General features: G+C 42.0%; 2 protein-coding genes across 5 annotated transcripts in view; one reads left to right on the top strand and one right to left on the bottom strand.

Moving 5' to 3' along the window:
• The window catches only part of CDC123 (cell division cycle 123), a 35,701-nt gene extending 34,859 nt beyond the window's left edge, over positions 1-842 (bottom strand). Inside the window, exon 1 of the mRNA XM_083819777.1 lies at positions 600-842. Coding sequence (XP_083675903.1) covers positions 600-673 — 74 coding nt within the window. The 5' untranslated portion in view covers positions 674-842. The remainder of the gene's footprint in view (positions 1-599) is intronic.
• On the top strand, positions 789-13,839 carry NUDT5 (nudix hydrolase 5). 4 transcript variants are annotated; one of them, XM_083819782.1, is made up of 9 exons: positions 789-901; positions 2,743-2,815; positions 4,870-4,959; positions 8,292-8,359; positions 9,518-9,570; positions 10,250-10,357; positions 10,892-10,987; positions 11,641-12,939; positions 13,500-13,839. In XM_083819782.1, exons 3-8 carry the CDS (start codon positions 4,897-4,899, stop codon positions 11,781-11,783), a joined length of 531 nt encoding a protein of 176 aa, XP_083675908.1. In that variant the 5' UTR covers positions 789-901; positions 2,743-2,815; positions 4,870-4,896; the 3' UTR covers positions 11,784-12,939; positions 13,500-13,839. The 4 variants fall into 4 exon arrangements, with proteins under 4 accessions (XP_083675908.1, XP_083675906.1, XP_083675909.1 ...); XM_083819780.1 differs by having other exon boundaries at positions 790-901; positions 4,851-4,959; XM_083819783.1 differs by lacking the exon at positions 2,743-2,815 and having other exon boundaries at positions 842-901.
• Positions 13,840-14,146: the final 307 nt, after the last annotated feature.

Genomic DNA, 14,146 nt, shown 5'->3' with positions numbered 1-14,146 from the left:
ATAATTACAGCTTTTTGATCCACCGGGGCACCTTTCTTGAGTTTGACTTCCCTGAGCTGCTGGTGGGTCTCATAACCACCGGGTGACCCACAGCGGCACCTCAGCAACCACAGAAGCTGCTACTTTTTCCAAAAAATATACAGGAACGTGAAGTTAGCCACTTGTTTTGGGGGCGCTCAGCCCGGTTCTCTGAGCAACCAAGCGGGCACAAGGTGGGATGCGGACAGCCTGGGGTCCCACCAGAGCACAACACGGAGAACACCAGCGCCAGGCCTGCACCTCGGGCCTCCCAAAGCAGCTCCCTGGGGTGGATGTAGAAGGCTCCAGGTCCTGGGGCAGCCCCTGGAGCCTCGATGGACACCTCTTTGCTTCCTCCCACCCAGCACTGCCCCACGCAGGCCCTTATTTCTCACCCAGCCCGGCCCCAAACACCCCTCCCCGGGTCTAACCGAGCTCGCAGCCTAACCCACAGGGCCAGGACCAGCCTCGCATAAACTCCCCCTGCCTCCAAACCCACACCACCCCACGTATCGCCCTACACACCGCCCCACACCCCCCCTCACACGCCGCCCCACCGGGGCTCCCCCAACCCCACGCACCTACGGATGGTGACGGTCCTGAACAGCGGGTACCACACGGAGAAGCGGCAGTGCGCTACCTGCTCCTTCTTCATCCTCCCCTCAGGCCGGCACGGCACGGCCCGGCACGGCCCGACCCGTTTCGGCCCCTTTTCTCCCCAAAAAGCTCCCTTTCCGCCCGGAACCTCCCCTCCGCTCCCGGAGCCGCCCGGGCCGGCATCGGCGGCGCACCCGGCCCGGCCCCGCCTCGCCTCAGCCGCCGCCATCTCGTCAGCGCCACCCGGCCGCGGCCCCGGCTCCCCTCCTGCCGCCGGGCACAGCTCGTACGTGGGGCTTTTCTGCGGGGTCACCCGCTGGGGACGGCGTCCAGACGCCCTTTCATCCCTTTCCTTAAGTATTTCCCCGGGAGCCGCGGAATTGCCCACGGAAATGTGGGGTTTTTAAGCCCTCCGGTTCTGCTCTGCCTTCGAGCCCCCCCCTCGGTCCCACTCGGTGCTCTCTGTGCTCAGTTCCATATTCCCTTATTTCCTCTGAACTTTACGATTTTAGTTCACCCTCCTCTGCCCCTCAGGGGAGGCTGGCAGCAACACACGGGTGCTGCTAGCCCTCTTCTGCTTGCACAAAGCTGTCCTTCTTTTCCCTTTTTTCTTTTCTTATTCTCTTCTACGTGGCAGGAGCCGGTTATTTCTCCGTATTTTATTCACTTCTGAGTGAGTGGGTCATCCATACTGCTGAAATAAGGACAGAAATGACATGTTTTTTCTTCCCTTTTCCTCTCCTGTCAACTTCTAATCAATTGATTTTGGTGCTCGAATCGTGTTGCTGAAATACAAACGAACTTCGCTGCAACCTGGTGACAAATCGGTGAATAAAAGTGACTTCCCAAACTTCAGCAATGTGTGTTTTGAGCACGTATCTTAGCACTCTGCTGGATAAATTGTGCATAAAACACTCGCCAGTGCCCCTTTTGCACGTTCTGCGGAAGGGATCCTGTCTGGTGTTTTAGCTTAATCTTGCCTTGGGACACCGTTGCTGAGCTTCTGTTAAATCTGGTTGCTGTCAGTTGGGATGTGTAGCTTGGATCAGATAATTCCTTTTGAAAAGAAGTTTAGAAAAGCTAATCCATCTATTGTGACTTGAAGAGGTTAACGTAACGCCCTGGTAGCCTGGCTGCTCTGTAAGCTCATTCCCAGGCCTCACTTGGTTTTAGATCTTAACTTTCGGGAAGGATAATGTAGAAACTGATGTCAAAAGGTTGGATATTCCCTTCGAAGGAAACCACTCAGTAAAGGAATAAGCAATGGGCGTAAAGTTATACCTTTTGTAACTGGTATGACTTTTTGAGGTCTGAATTTGAGCCCTACATGAGGCAAATGGAACAAGCAGCACAATTTGCCAGCAATATCCTGTGATCCTAACCGTGGAAGTCATCAGAGAAGGTAGAAGTGGGCCAACAAGAAGGTAGAAGTGGGCCAACCTGTGTGTTTTTTTCCTAGAATTTATAGTTCAAATAGTGTTGATTCACGCTAAGAAGACTGGTAAATGTGGACATTTTGATGTATTCTTAAAGTTTTGCTGATAATTATTAAGTATTTAAATTCACGGAGTTCATGTAAGTGGAAGTCACGTAATCAGGTTCCTGGCTGCTGTGCCAGCAGCTTTATGTTTTTTTGACTCAAATGATCCAGTGGTAACTGTATGAGAAAGAGCCTTCCTCTCTGAGGGCTGTGAGACAATGTCTGTTCTGAAACCTAACGCAGAGCTTTACCTTGCATCTGTAGATTTAATTGTCAGTTACCACGAATGTTTATGAAATAGGAGCTGTGTCGCCTCCTTTTTCTGAGCACCCTTGGCTAATGTGAGATACCAGACCTGCAGCCTTCAATTAGCCAAGTGGTATTTCAGCTTTGTAACTGCAGAAATTTTCAATTCTACACAGTCAGTTGGATTTGGAAAACATTACTTTTTTGGTAGAACTTTTTAAAATGTCACTCATATATAGAGTTGTTGCACCCACTAGTGGAGAAGATCTTCAGTACAGAACCTGAGATGGATGAGTCTCATTTTCACTCATTGCACATTTTCGTGCTATTTCAAACTGAAGCCATCTTCAATAATTTCTTGTAATTTTAGTCACAAATCATCCTTGAATCTGTCACTGCAGGAGAGAGCAAATTCTGTTGAAAAGAGCTTCTGGCATGAGATGAGCTCCTAGGGTGTATTTGTAATTGACGTAGGTAAGTATTAATACTGTTATAGAAAGCATTAATAAAGTTGCATATGAGATTTTGGGAACAACTGTGGTAATCTGTTTGAGAGAGATACGCAGATGCAGTTAATGTAGAAGGGTTACGATGATCAATGGAAGGGGATTTCTTTTGAGGGGGGATTAAAAGAGGAATAGTTATTCAGCCAGTCCTAAAAAAAGTTTAAGATCAACACCGTTTGCTATCTCCTGTCTTTGATAGGTACATATTGTCAATCAGAAAGCTTATAATTCTTTCCAAACATCGGAGGTGCATTTCTTGTAGCTAGCTATGTGAATTTTCTATATTTTTGAAGCTGGATACTTAGGGCGTCGCACAGAGCCTAGTTTGACTGTCTCCCATGGATGACCAGGAGCCTTTTCAAACCAGTATGCTGGGCTGTGGTTCTTTTGCATGAGTTTCATGGAAAGCTTAATATTGTATGTTAGACTCACAGCGAGATACTGTGACTGTTTGCCAGTCACGTCTCTTAAATCCTAAGTGAGGAGGGTTTGAGTTGGCTTAAGAACAAACGGGCAACACTAACTGAACTAATATGGGATAAACATAAGTTAAGCAAGTAAGGTCCTAGAACAGTTTTTCATAGTAGTGGTAAGGTAGGCAATAACACTACATAATTTTAAGATGAAGCATCCTTGCTTTTAGAAAGGATAATATAATGTAATTTTAGGATTAAAAAAGGGTAATATATTTTTGAAATGACAGAATTGGATTTAGTAAGTGAGGGTTCCTGTGCAAGTTTTATGTTACCTAAAGACAATTTGAAACTTTGACAACCGCTATGATGTACTGCATCCAACAAGACTGTCTTAAGATTTAAGAAAGAGCCTGCCCTTTGTACTTACTGAGGAAATGGATTTATGTACATTAGTTGTAATCCTTCTGATAACCAGACATAGCTTGTACTGTCTAGTCCTCTGAACTACTTTGTGAAGTTAAATACAAATCTTATATGTAAGAAAGCTGATAGGACCCTGCTCATGTATGTTTCGCAAGTGTGCTGTAGATTTTATCACAGAAGGATAAAGTAAGAATGAAAGTGCTAAAATTGGGCGTGACAGAGGTGAGCACTCACAGCAGATAGTGTTCATTGCTAGAGAATCCTTATTAAACTATAGTTGGAGTCAAGGGAAAGGTTCCTGTTGACTTCATGGAAAGATTACAACCTTAAATGAACTCTTGAGAATAACAGAGATCTCTGAGATCTTGTCTCTCCTGGCATCTAAACTGAGTTGCTTCTTTGCACTGTCTTTTTATTTAAAATTAATTTTCAGGGCTTCAGTACAGGAACATAATATCAAAGATGAGCTTCCTTGGAATAATAGTTTCTGTGCCGAAAGTGCTGCATATCTCAGCAGTGAGACAGCCCTGCTTTGGGCACATCCAGGTGCCTTTTGCACGGTGTTGGCCACACCATTCCTAGTAAGGGAGAGTGACGTGCTTTGATCACGCTAACTCCACGTGCCACCTAGACTTGCAACACACAGGTGACTTTTTGACCTTGGAGTTTTTTTTGCGGGGGAAGAATTGAGCCATTTATGTACGTATATGTGATGTATGTAGGTTCTGGTTCTGATTCTTTCTCAATAATGTGCAACTTCTACTCCGGAAGTCCTTCTGGTGTAAGTTTTTTTTCCACTTTGACAGTGGAGTGCTTAGACTTGTTGTGGCAATGCTGCATTGACAGAGCACTTCACTGAGCAGAATGAAACAATTCTACTAAATGGATCAACTTTGCTTCTGCGTGTGCCTGACCTTTGAACGGGTAAGGAGGGTATCTTCAGCCAGCACAGCTGCTCTGCAGTTGATAGGACTGTTACCAACTACGTAAGTCTGGGATTTGACCCAGACTTCCTTCGAAACCATCAGGTGGAGCTGAAAATGTGAATTGCACTTGCCATCACATGCTGTTAACTTTCTCTGGCAAGTTGGATTTGTTAATTTAGAATGCAGAAATGAACCTTTTAACTTTACTCTGAAAGCAAATATTGACTTTGTTTCATAGTAGTCTGGACTTTGCACAGGAGGGGAAAAGCCTGACATTCCTGAAAATGGCAACTGAGACATCCGCAGAAGTTCCGAAAACTGCTAGGCAATTCGTCCTTAAAGAAGAGGTATAACATGTTTGGTTTTGACACGTTTTATTGCTAAATAACAACTAGCTGAGACAGATCAGAATGTTTGTGAGTGCAGAGTAAGAAATGGTATAGATGCTGTAGGTTTGTAAAATCTATTCAGGCAGAGCACTTCTTCCTGATGGTCAAAGAGTTTAAAGAAGGTGACGTGGATGAGGAATATGTAATTCTTTTTGCGAAACAATCATACAAATTATCAAGGAGAGGGAGAGAAATCTACAGTGTTCAGTTTTTTTAAGCTTCAGCTTTTTTTTTCCTAATTTTATAGCTGTTTGTTGTATTGTCTGTTCAGGCTGTTTTCAATATTAAGAAATAATGTTGATTCCTCTCAGATACTGTAGAAATGGGTAGATTGTGAAAATGCTGTCTGTTCCTCTAAGATGAACCTCTAAGAGTTGCCTTAACATTTAGGATTTTACCTTCTCTGATGTTTTCTGGAAGGATTTGAGTTTAGATGATTGCTGTTCTAAAGACGTTAGTAAGGAGGTAGTAATATTTATGCAGCTACAGTGTTTTTGACCTTACCTTTACAAAATCAGAAAATATCAGGTCTTCAGAATGGAATTCTGAGGTACTTCTGGCTGCCTTTTAGGAGCATTTTCACCTTAATTGAAACTATGAGTTTTTTTAGACCTTAGAACCTGTTTTGTTTTTGTTTTTCAGGTAATACTTGAATTTTATGCTCCTTTTTCTTCATAATACCTCTTAGGTTTTCTCCTTTGTAATATTGCACTCTGCAGTGTCATTAGAAGTTCATAATTAGATCTTAACATCTTCTAAGCCATTTAGCTTTTCGGTCATTTTCTGGGCATAGTTGAGAAGAATGTTTACCATGTGTCTGCCAGTCACCCTTATAGTGAAAGTGTTTTGGTCTTCAGCACCTGTGTGGCTTGATGTTGGAGAATCTTCTTTCGTGAACGTAGCTGCTGATCTTATTTTCTTCTACCTGCTTCTGGGAACCCACAGTCAGGCTGTTGTGAGCGAAAACACGTGGTATTTGCCCATCAAAGTAATAGATCAAGCCATAAAAAATTGCTCATTCTAAAACTGAGTATGGTTAGTAGAACACGCCCTGAAAAGTGCCGTTGGGCCCTAAGTAAGGAGCTCTGCAAGGCAAGAGTTATGCTTCTAGGCCAGCTTCCAAAAGGTTTTAGTTGTGCACCTGACAAGGTGGGTGACAATAACATTTTATTTTACTTTTGGGGAAACCTGGCAGCTTTCAGTTTCCTCACCCTGTAAGCAGTTAGCAGCAAGGCTTTCACCTCACTGTACCTCCTTGTACATATTTATGCTGCGTGGCCTAGAGTACTTTTTAATTACTGCTCCATGACAGTAGAGGCCAAAAGCTGTACTTAAGAATACCAGATGAAAAACAAGACCCTTTGTTTGACATTGTTTGTTTTGTATGCTTAAAATCTACATTTTGTCCTTTTGTTGTCTTTCTGGAGTTCGGATAGGTCAAATCTCTTACAGACTAGTGATTTCTTTTTCCTCTAGGACTCCTGGCACCTGAGCTTTTCCTGTTTTTCAGCCATTTTCCCCTTTCTGCTTAGCAAACAATAACTTGGCGACAGTGGTAGTGATCTGCCAGTGCTGTTGAATGCTGCAACAAACTACAACCAATAGCCTAGTCCTTCGCTTTCTCTGCAGTGTTTAAAAAATTCATTAACACAAACATTTGGCTGTGTTTGTTTCTTCAACTGAAGCATATTGGTTCTTCTCCTTGGACAACCAGTGGGACATGATTTTCATCTCTTTTGGATCTTCCTGTACTCTCATTCTGCAGTGCCTTAGGAGCAAATGCAAAGCTATTTAAAATATATCTGAATGCTTCCAAGTGGAATTATTTCTTGTTCCTGAAACAGACATCATAAACTTCCTGCTGGTTTTGTGACCACAAATCCTTTAGAAATCCCTTTTGAGAGCACATAGCTCCCCTCTTCAGTTCCTGCTACCTGGAAATAAACTTCCCAAAGCAAATGCCAAAACTCTCTCCATGTAAAGTACGTGTGGCCATATTTACAACCACAGAAGTGCTACTGATATTTCAATATCAAAATAATTGTTCCGAAGGACACAGATTAAGGACTATGTGAGTTTATTCAGCTCCACTATAATTTACTGGACACCTGAGTCACTCCCAGTTTCTATTCTGCATCCGGCTGAAGCTATTTTGTGCTTCTGTACTCTGGTTTTAGCTGTGTCATATACTGCAGTTCATTTCTACAGATTTGTTGGTTTAGTTGGTGAATCTCTCAAATAAAGTTCATGATCCACATGGCTACTCAGGTCCTGTTTGCTCTTTGTCCTGCACTGGAGGATTGTAACGTGCCTGTCACATGAATAGCCTCTAACTTCATTCTTTGCTACAATTTAATGTTGTGGTTTTTTTTCAGAGCCTCTTTTCCCCTTGCTTGTACAGACTCCGTTGCTTTCAGCAGTATGTCTCAGTAGACAATAGAAAGCAATCTGTCCATCTTACTGGTTAGTCATGATTTCTGTGGTCAGACCTACGGCCAACTTGTTACAAAATTCTGGAGGCAAGCTTTTTGTCTGCCTATGCACTTAGTAAGGCTTAAAATTCAAGATATGCTAAAAAAATATAAGCTGGAAGCCTAGTACACATATTTTCCCCTTTTAAAGGAATTACATAAAAGATAAGAAAATATCACAGGGAAAAAAATCATTTAGCTCAGAACAGACAAGCTATAATAGTGTTAATGCCAAGCACTCAGTCAGTAGCTTTCAGAAATCCTAAAAGGTCAGGTACGCATGTATGTAAAAAGGGCTCTCAGTTACAGAAGACAACGGTGACTCGAGGCCATAATAAAGGCCAAAAAAAAGTTTCAAAATAGTTGGGTTTTCAGTCGTAGCTTAGCTATTTCATGGATAGCTGTTAGGGCACGCTTTCTGAAAAATGGGCTCTGATAATCAGCAGTATGGGTAAGGTCTATGCAGACAGGTGCCCCATCTTAAGCAGAAACTTGACCCTTGAAAAGTTCTTCTCAGAAGACGAGGGGGATAGGACTTTTCACTAAATGAAATCCCGCTGAATTCATTGCAGCTTGGTTATGAAAATGAAGTTAAAAGAATTTACTAAGCTTATTTGCTATTCCAATTCAAGAATGTGGCAAAATGTTTTTTTTCCCTGCTTGTTACAGGAAGTCGTTAAGTGTTCCTGTGTATATTCTGATGCTGAGATTTTGTCTCAAAAGAATTTCAAATAAAGTTGTATTGTCTCTCCCCCCTAAACCCAAATATCTTTGAGATTAATCTTGTAGTTTATTTAACAAAGAATCATTTTTTTATAGGTAATTGTAGAAAGAAAATGGTTGAAGCTTGAGGAAACAACTTATACTGATCCCAATGGTAAAACCAGGTAATTTTATTTTTGCATTCTTTTCAGATTCCTATCACGTTCCCTGTTATATGGACCAGCCACAGGCTAGATAGAATATGAGCACTACAAACCTATTATTCAACAAAGACGATGTATTTATTGTTCAATTTCTTTATAGTTCATACTGTCCAGAGAAAAAAATCCTGCTCTAGCTAGCATGTGGGATCAAATTTGGCATCTAAATCTTTTAGGGTGCATTAGACCTTGGTTTACCTTGCATTTCCGCTTCCTTGTAAAGGTGCTGTGCAGAAGGAAGTTCTAGTAGTCCAGAGAAGCTGTGATGATCAGCAAGTTCGTCCTTTGACTTTTCTGGTTCCTCACTAAGGGCTCCTTTTTCCCTGTTGGCGCTACAGGACCTTGCATAGTACTGACAAGTTATCCTCCTCTTGTATATTATAACACCTGCCCAATTCTTTTGTATGCTTTAGTTTTGCCACGTTTATCTAGACATGACACAGCTTTATTCCTCCCCCCCTTCGTGTATTAGATTCCATAAGGTTTGCTTTCTCTAAGTGCCTCCCTGTTCATCAGCAAAGTATCCTTTTAAGAAACAGCAAAGATTGGAGCTTTTGTGAATGGATTATTATTGGTGATGGGTTTTTGGATTTTGTTCATTTCATTGCTTATATGGAGAGAGAAGTTTGGGTCTTCCTTGCCTACAGGCTTCTCTTGCCCAAGTAACTGAGCTGAGTTCACAATAACTTACATTATTAATGGTATGCAAAAGCAAGTTAAAAGATAGAATGCACGTAGTATTTTTTTTTTTCAAAACTAACAAAATCTGACAGGTTTAATACATAAATTATTTTATTCTGCATTTTTCCAGGATGACTTTTATATGACTTGTGTGTTCCGTGACAATCATTTATGTCCTTCCCTTGTTTTTAGTGACCCTAAGCAATCAGTAAGTACCTATTTTCTCTCTCCTTTAGGTAGGCAAAACAAAATTATACCTCAGACATCTTATGGAGCCAAAACAGGACAGGGGATGCCTAAGGCCAGCTGCTTTCTTATGGAGCTTCACTGAATAATGGCATATTTTGCTTTTAAATGAAAGCAAGGGTAGAAGACGGCTTACAAGAAATGGATATTGTTCCTTTTAATGTATCAATTTGTTCTTTTCTCTGTGCTGAACAGAACTTGGGAAACCGTAAAGCGTGCTGGCAGGAAAAAGGGAGTTTCAGCTGATGGTAAGATGATGTAAGACTTTGGTTGTTTGTAGCTTTTGTGAAAGTTCTGATAAACTCACAGAGCAGACTGAGAGACAATGAGGTTCCGAATGCACAAATAGCTCTGCAGGGCTCCCAGGATACGCCAGACCACTGAGCAAGTGTGCTCTAGCGAGATCCCAGCTCGAGAGCTGAAGAATCAGGAACTGACTGGTAGGAGTGTGTTCCCAAGATGATTATATTCCCTTCCTAACAATGGGACAGTTTCAGTCAGGGATGCCGTGATGCAGAGCAGCTCACAGGCTGATGAACTGGGTTTGCTGTTAGGGACTAGGGATACGATACTCTTCAGGCAAAAGAGGGACACAATTCAGCCACGAAAGGAGCGTAGGTTCCAGACTTTGGCATCCAAACTGTCTGCAGGTGCGAGCACCCACCAAGCTACGGGTGGGCTGATGCTTGGTCTTCCTTGGTCCATGTCTCTATAATTTGTTGGGGTATTTTGGAGATCCCATTTGGGGCTTTTACCTCTCATCATGCATGGTATAAAGTAGTTCAGGATTACAGAGCAGACATCTAAATGTTTGTCATTTTAATGCACAGTGTTACAGTCCATAGGTTCTTTTTTGGGTCTAGCACCAAATGCTCACTTTGTTATACTCAGATATTTCATGCTTATGTTTTCTGTTGCTGCCTGTAGGTGTAGCAGTGATAGCTGTCCTACAGAGAACTCTCCACTACGACTGCGTTGTCCTAGTGAAACAATTCAGGCCTCCAATTAACGGCTACTGCTTAGAATTTCCTGCAGGTAAGTGGCTGAAACATTAAGACGGGTCACATAAAGCTGGTAGTTAAGCGTGTCTAGGTGTGCTTGGAGTTTCAGTCGTAATGAAGAAGCTCTGAGAAATCCATGATGGTCTCTGTAGCTCAGTGTGCTGCTGAGAAATAAGAATATTTGGTAACGAAGAATACAAAATGAGCATCGTTCATTTTAGGAGATTAGAGACATTTTGCACAGGAGTCTGATAAGACAATATTGCATTTCCCTCCACTCTTCTCTTTAAGAGCCACAGCATTTGGCTTCTTTCCCTCATGAGAATATTAACGCCATCTTTTGGGAAGGTGGCATGAGGCTGGAGGTAGTCAGCTGAAGACATGGGCAGCAGCAATGATGAATCCAGGAACTGGAACCCTCCCTAATGCCTCAGTTTCTTCCTCTGTAAAATGGGGTGACGAGGATGTTTCACCTCATTTGTAAAGCTGCATTAGATCTCAGAATGGGTATTGTGGGTAAGCGCGTGCTAATTTTTAAGTTGTTCTTGTGTAATTATTTATCTTGCAGGCCTCATTGAGGAAAACGAGACTGCAGAAAGTGCTGCATTGCGAGAGTTGGAGGAAGAAACGGGGTACAAGGGGGAAGTCGTTGAATGTACTCCAGGTCCGTGCTTTTTTCTTTTTCTTTCCCACCCAAAGCTAATTCTTTCTGATAGACACAACATGCTTTAAACCAAAAGGGAACACCTATCCAGAAAACTCTATGCAGATTAGCAGAGTGGTGTCCCATGGCTGTACTCGTGAGACTTTGGTCCTTGGTGAGTCGGTTGCTGAACTCCTGTTGAACAGGACTAAAGTAAGCCTGACATCCATAGGGGAAAACTTTGCTATTAAATAAGAGACTTTACTCAAAATCTGTGACTTGTTGAGGCAACTTATGTATAGTTTCAAGTAAATGTCAGTACAATTAAAACTTGACTCTTGATTATTGGGTATAACTGCATGCTGGGGACAGAGAAGTAGAGACAGGTGGTAGCAAAATTAGACTTAATAGGCTGAGGAAGCTTACAGGAGAATTGTAGTTTACAGTTTAATCTACAATTTATGGAATGAAAAATAAACTTAAGTGCTGAAAACACATCTTATAAGGAATCTGGCAGAGATGAGTTACAGAAGCATTACTTTTCACTACTCCTCCAGCATGAACTTAACAGCAAATATATGTTCTCCTAAAGTATATTTGGATGGAAGTTTTTGTAAAATGGCAAGGTGCCTGACCTCTGCTTTTGAAAAATGAGCCTGTTTGCCTGTCTGCAGCTCTCTGCTTGGACCCAGGTTTGTCAAACAGCACAACGCACATTGTGAGCGTCACCATTAATGGAGATGAGGCTGAGAATACAAGACCTAAGCAAAAACTTGGTGAGTTTTCTACCATTTATATAAAAATTCTTAGAAGATAACGGAACTTTAATGGAACTATACCTACCACTGCATTCTTCTGTTCCCTCCCTGCTGGTTTAGACTCTGTAAATAAATCCTTCAAATCCCATGCTGTAGTCTAGTGGAGCAGAACCATGTTTGTTTGCTAAACTCATAGCTGTTAGGTGTCAGGTACGGGCATACCCAAAATGAGAAATTCAGGTGGTAAACTTCAGTGAGTGCCGTAAGCACTTATGAACTTTGATTTTCCTTAGCTGGGGCTTGACCTGGAAGTAAGTATGGTGTCATTCACAGCCAGTCAGGTATAAAAACTGCTTTTTTAGTTGTGAACATTAGTATATTTCAAAACCCTTAACTTGCTTTTTCTGTTTTGTTTCTTACAGATGATGGAGGTATGTTACATACTGTGCTCCCAGTGACATTTAAGGTCAAGTGTGATCTTTCTGTGTTTTACTTAGAAAATGTCAGTTAAAAATGTTTTTTCTTTGGGCTTGGTTAATCTCCTGACCCTAATCAAACATACCTGAGATTGACTCCGGCCTAGACAAGAAAATTCCTGCGGGGTATTATCACATCAGTTACATTCAAGCATTGCACTGGTATCTAAAGAAATAAAAATTAGTGAATCCACAACAGCTGTAATTAATTCAAGCACCCCCCCCAAATGCAACTAATTCAGACACACTGCGCAGCTATAAACCAGTACGAATTCACCACTAGCAAAACTTAATTCTTTACATAGCGTGCTATTTTGCTCTTTGAATGCATCTAAAATCCCTTACTGTACCAGTTAAGCCAGACAGGAGTCCACTTCAACAATATGATATTTTTCCCTTCTCAGAAGGGGGAGTCTCCTTTCAAAGGATTCTCACCCTCCATAGCTTCCGCCTTTTTCCCCACTTTTATTCTGCCAAATGTGTTGTTTTTTAATGGCCCCAGTCACTGTCTTCCCTTACATAATGAGCCTTTTTATGATACATGAAAGTTCACAATTCCTAGATGGTGATGAGCATTAAGCCAGTTTGTTTCCTCCTGTAAGCTTTAAGAAATACAACACTGAGACAGACTTCCTCTACTGTCCACTGATTTAGAGGTGTTTAACATTTTCTTCTTCTCTCCTAGAATATGTGGAAGTTATTTCACTTCCAAAGAATGACTTACTGCAAAGAATTGATGGTAAGAGCTTTCTGACACATTAAAAGCACTAATATGAGCTTCAAGAAACCCGTAGTACCTCTTCTCATAACTCTTCCTGACATTTCTCCTCCTACAGTTCTGTGTCTTAAAAAAAAAGCTGCAGAAGACATGGCCATATGACAGACTTACTGAAAGTCTTAGGCATTAGCCTGAAGAATTTAATTCTAGAACGCTGTACTTAGAATCCCAGAACTGTTTGGGTTGGAAGGGACCTCAAAGCCCCCCCAGTGCCACCCCCTGCCATGGGCAGGGACACCTCCCCCCAGCCCAGGCTGCCCCCAGCCCCATCCAACCTGGCCTTGGGCACTGCCAGGGATGGGGCAGCCACAGCTCCTCTGGGCAGCCTGCGCCAGGGCCTCACCGCCCTCAGAGTGAAGAATTTCCTCCTTATAGCTAACCTAAACCTCTCTTCTTTTAGTTTAAAGCCATTCCCCTTTGTCCTATCATCTGCCTAAGTACATCTTCATTTTAGTAATGAACTTGGAAATTTATGGAGATAGAAAGTCTTAACAGCATCTCATTTTTTTTCCCTCTCCCAGAGCTAGTAGCAGAAGAGCACATTGCAGTGGATGCCAGGGTTTACACTTATGCACTGGCCCTGAAGCATGCAACAGAGAAACCGCTCCAAGTTCCTTTCATGAAGTTCTAAAATTTCACAATGGCAAATGTAGTTGAAAATTGTCCAGTCTAGATGGCTCAGAATGTAACTCTTCTTGTTATAAAGGTCCTTTACATGCAGAATAAAAAAACACTTTGTTGGAATAATTCTGATATTTTTACCTGGAATTATGTAACTGACAAAAAGTATTTCTCCTAACTGTTTAATCTATCAAGCCTTTAGAGGATAATCATAATAAAAACACTGTTTAATTTTCAAAACACCTTGTTTCATTTCATGTTCAACACTATATTTATATTTCAGTGGAAGAAAGATGCTTAAGGACCTGTAGTTGGTGGGGTAGCAACACCTGTTAAAAATGAGGAGGAGCGCATCGTGCTTTTGTCCACGTGCACAAGCAGCACCATTTAAACAACCGTAGGTAATTTTCTGCACTAGGAGCAGCAACAGCTGCACAAGGACACACTGTGCACACTCCAACTACAGCGTTTGAAAGTGCAGTTCAGGGCACTTCTATGATTTAGATCTGAAGATCAGATTCCTTCTTCCAGCCCTAACCAAACTATG

The sequence above is a fragment of the Anser anser genome (assembly GCF_964211835.1).
Source record: "Anser anser genome assembly, chromosome: 1".
Classification (NCBI taxonomy): domain Eukaryota; kingdom Metazoa; phylum Chordata; class Aves; order Anseriformes; family Anatidae; genus Anser; species Anser anser.
Note: the sequence above shows the minus strand (reverse complement) of the source record. Positions and strands in the feature narration are given on the sequence as shown.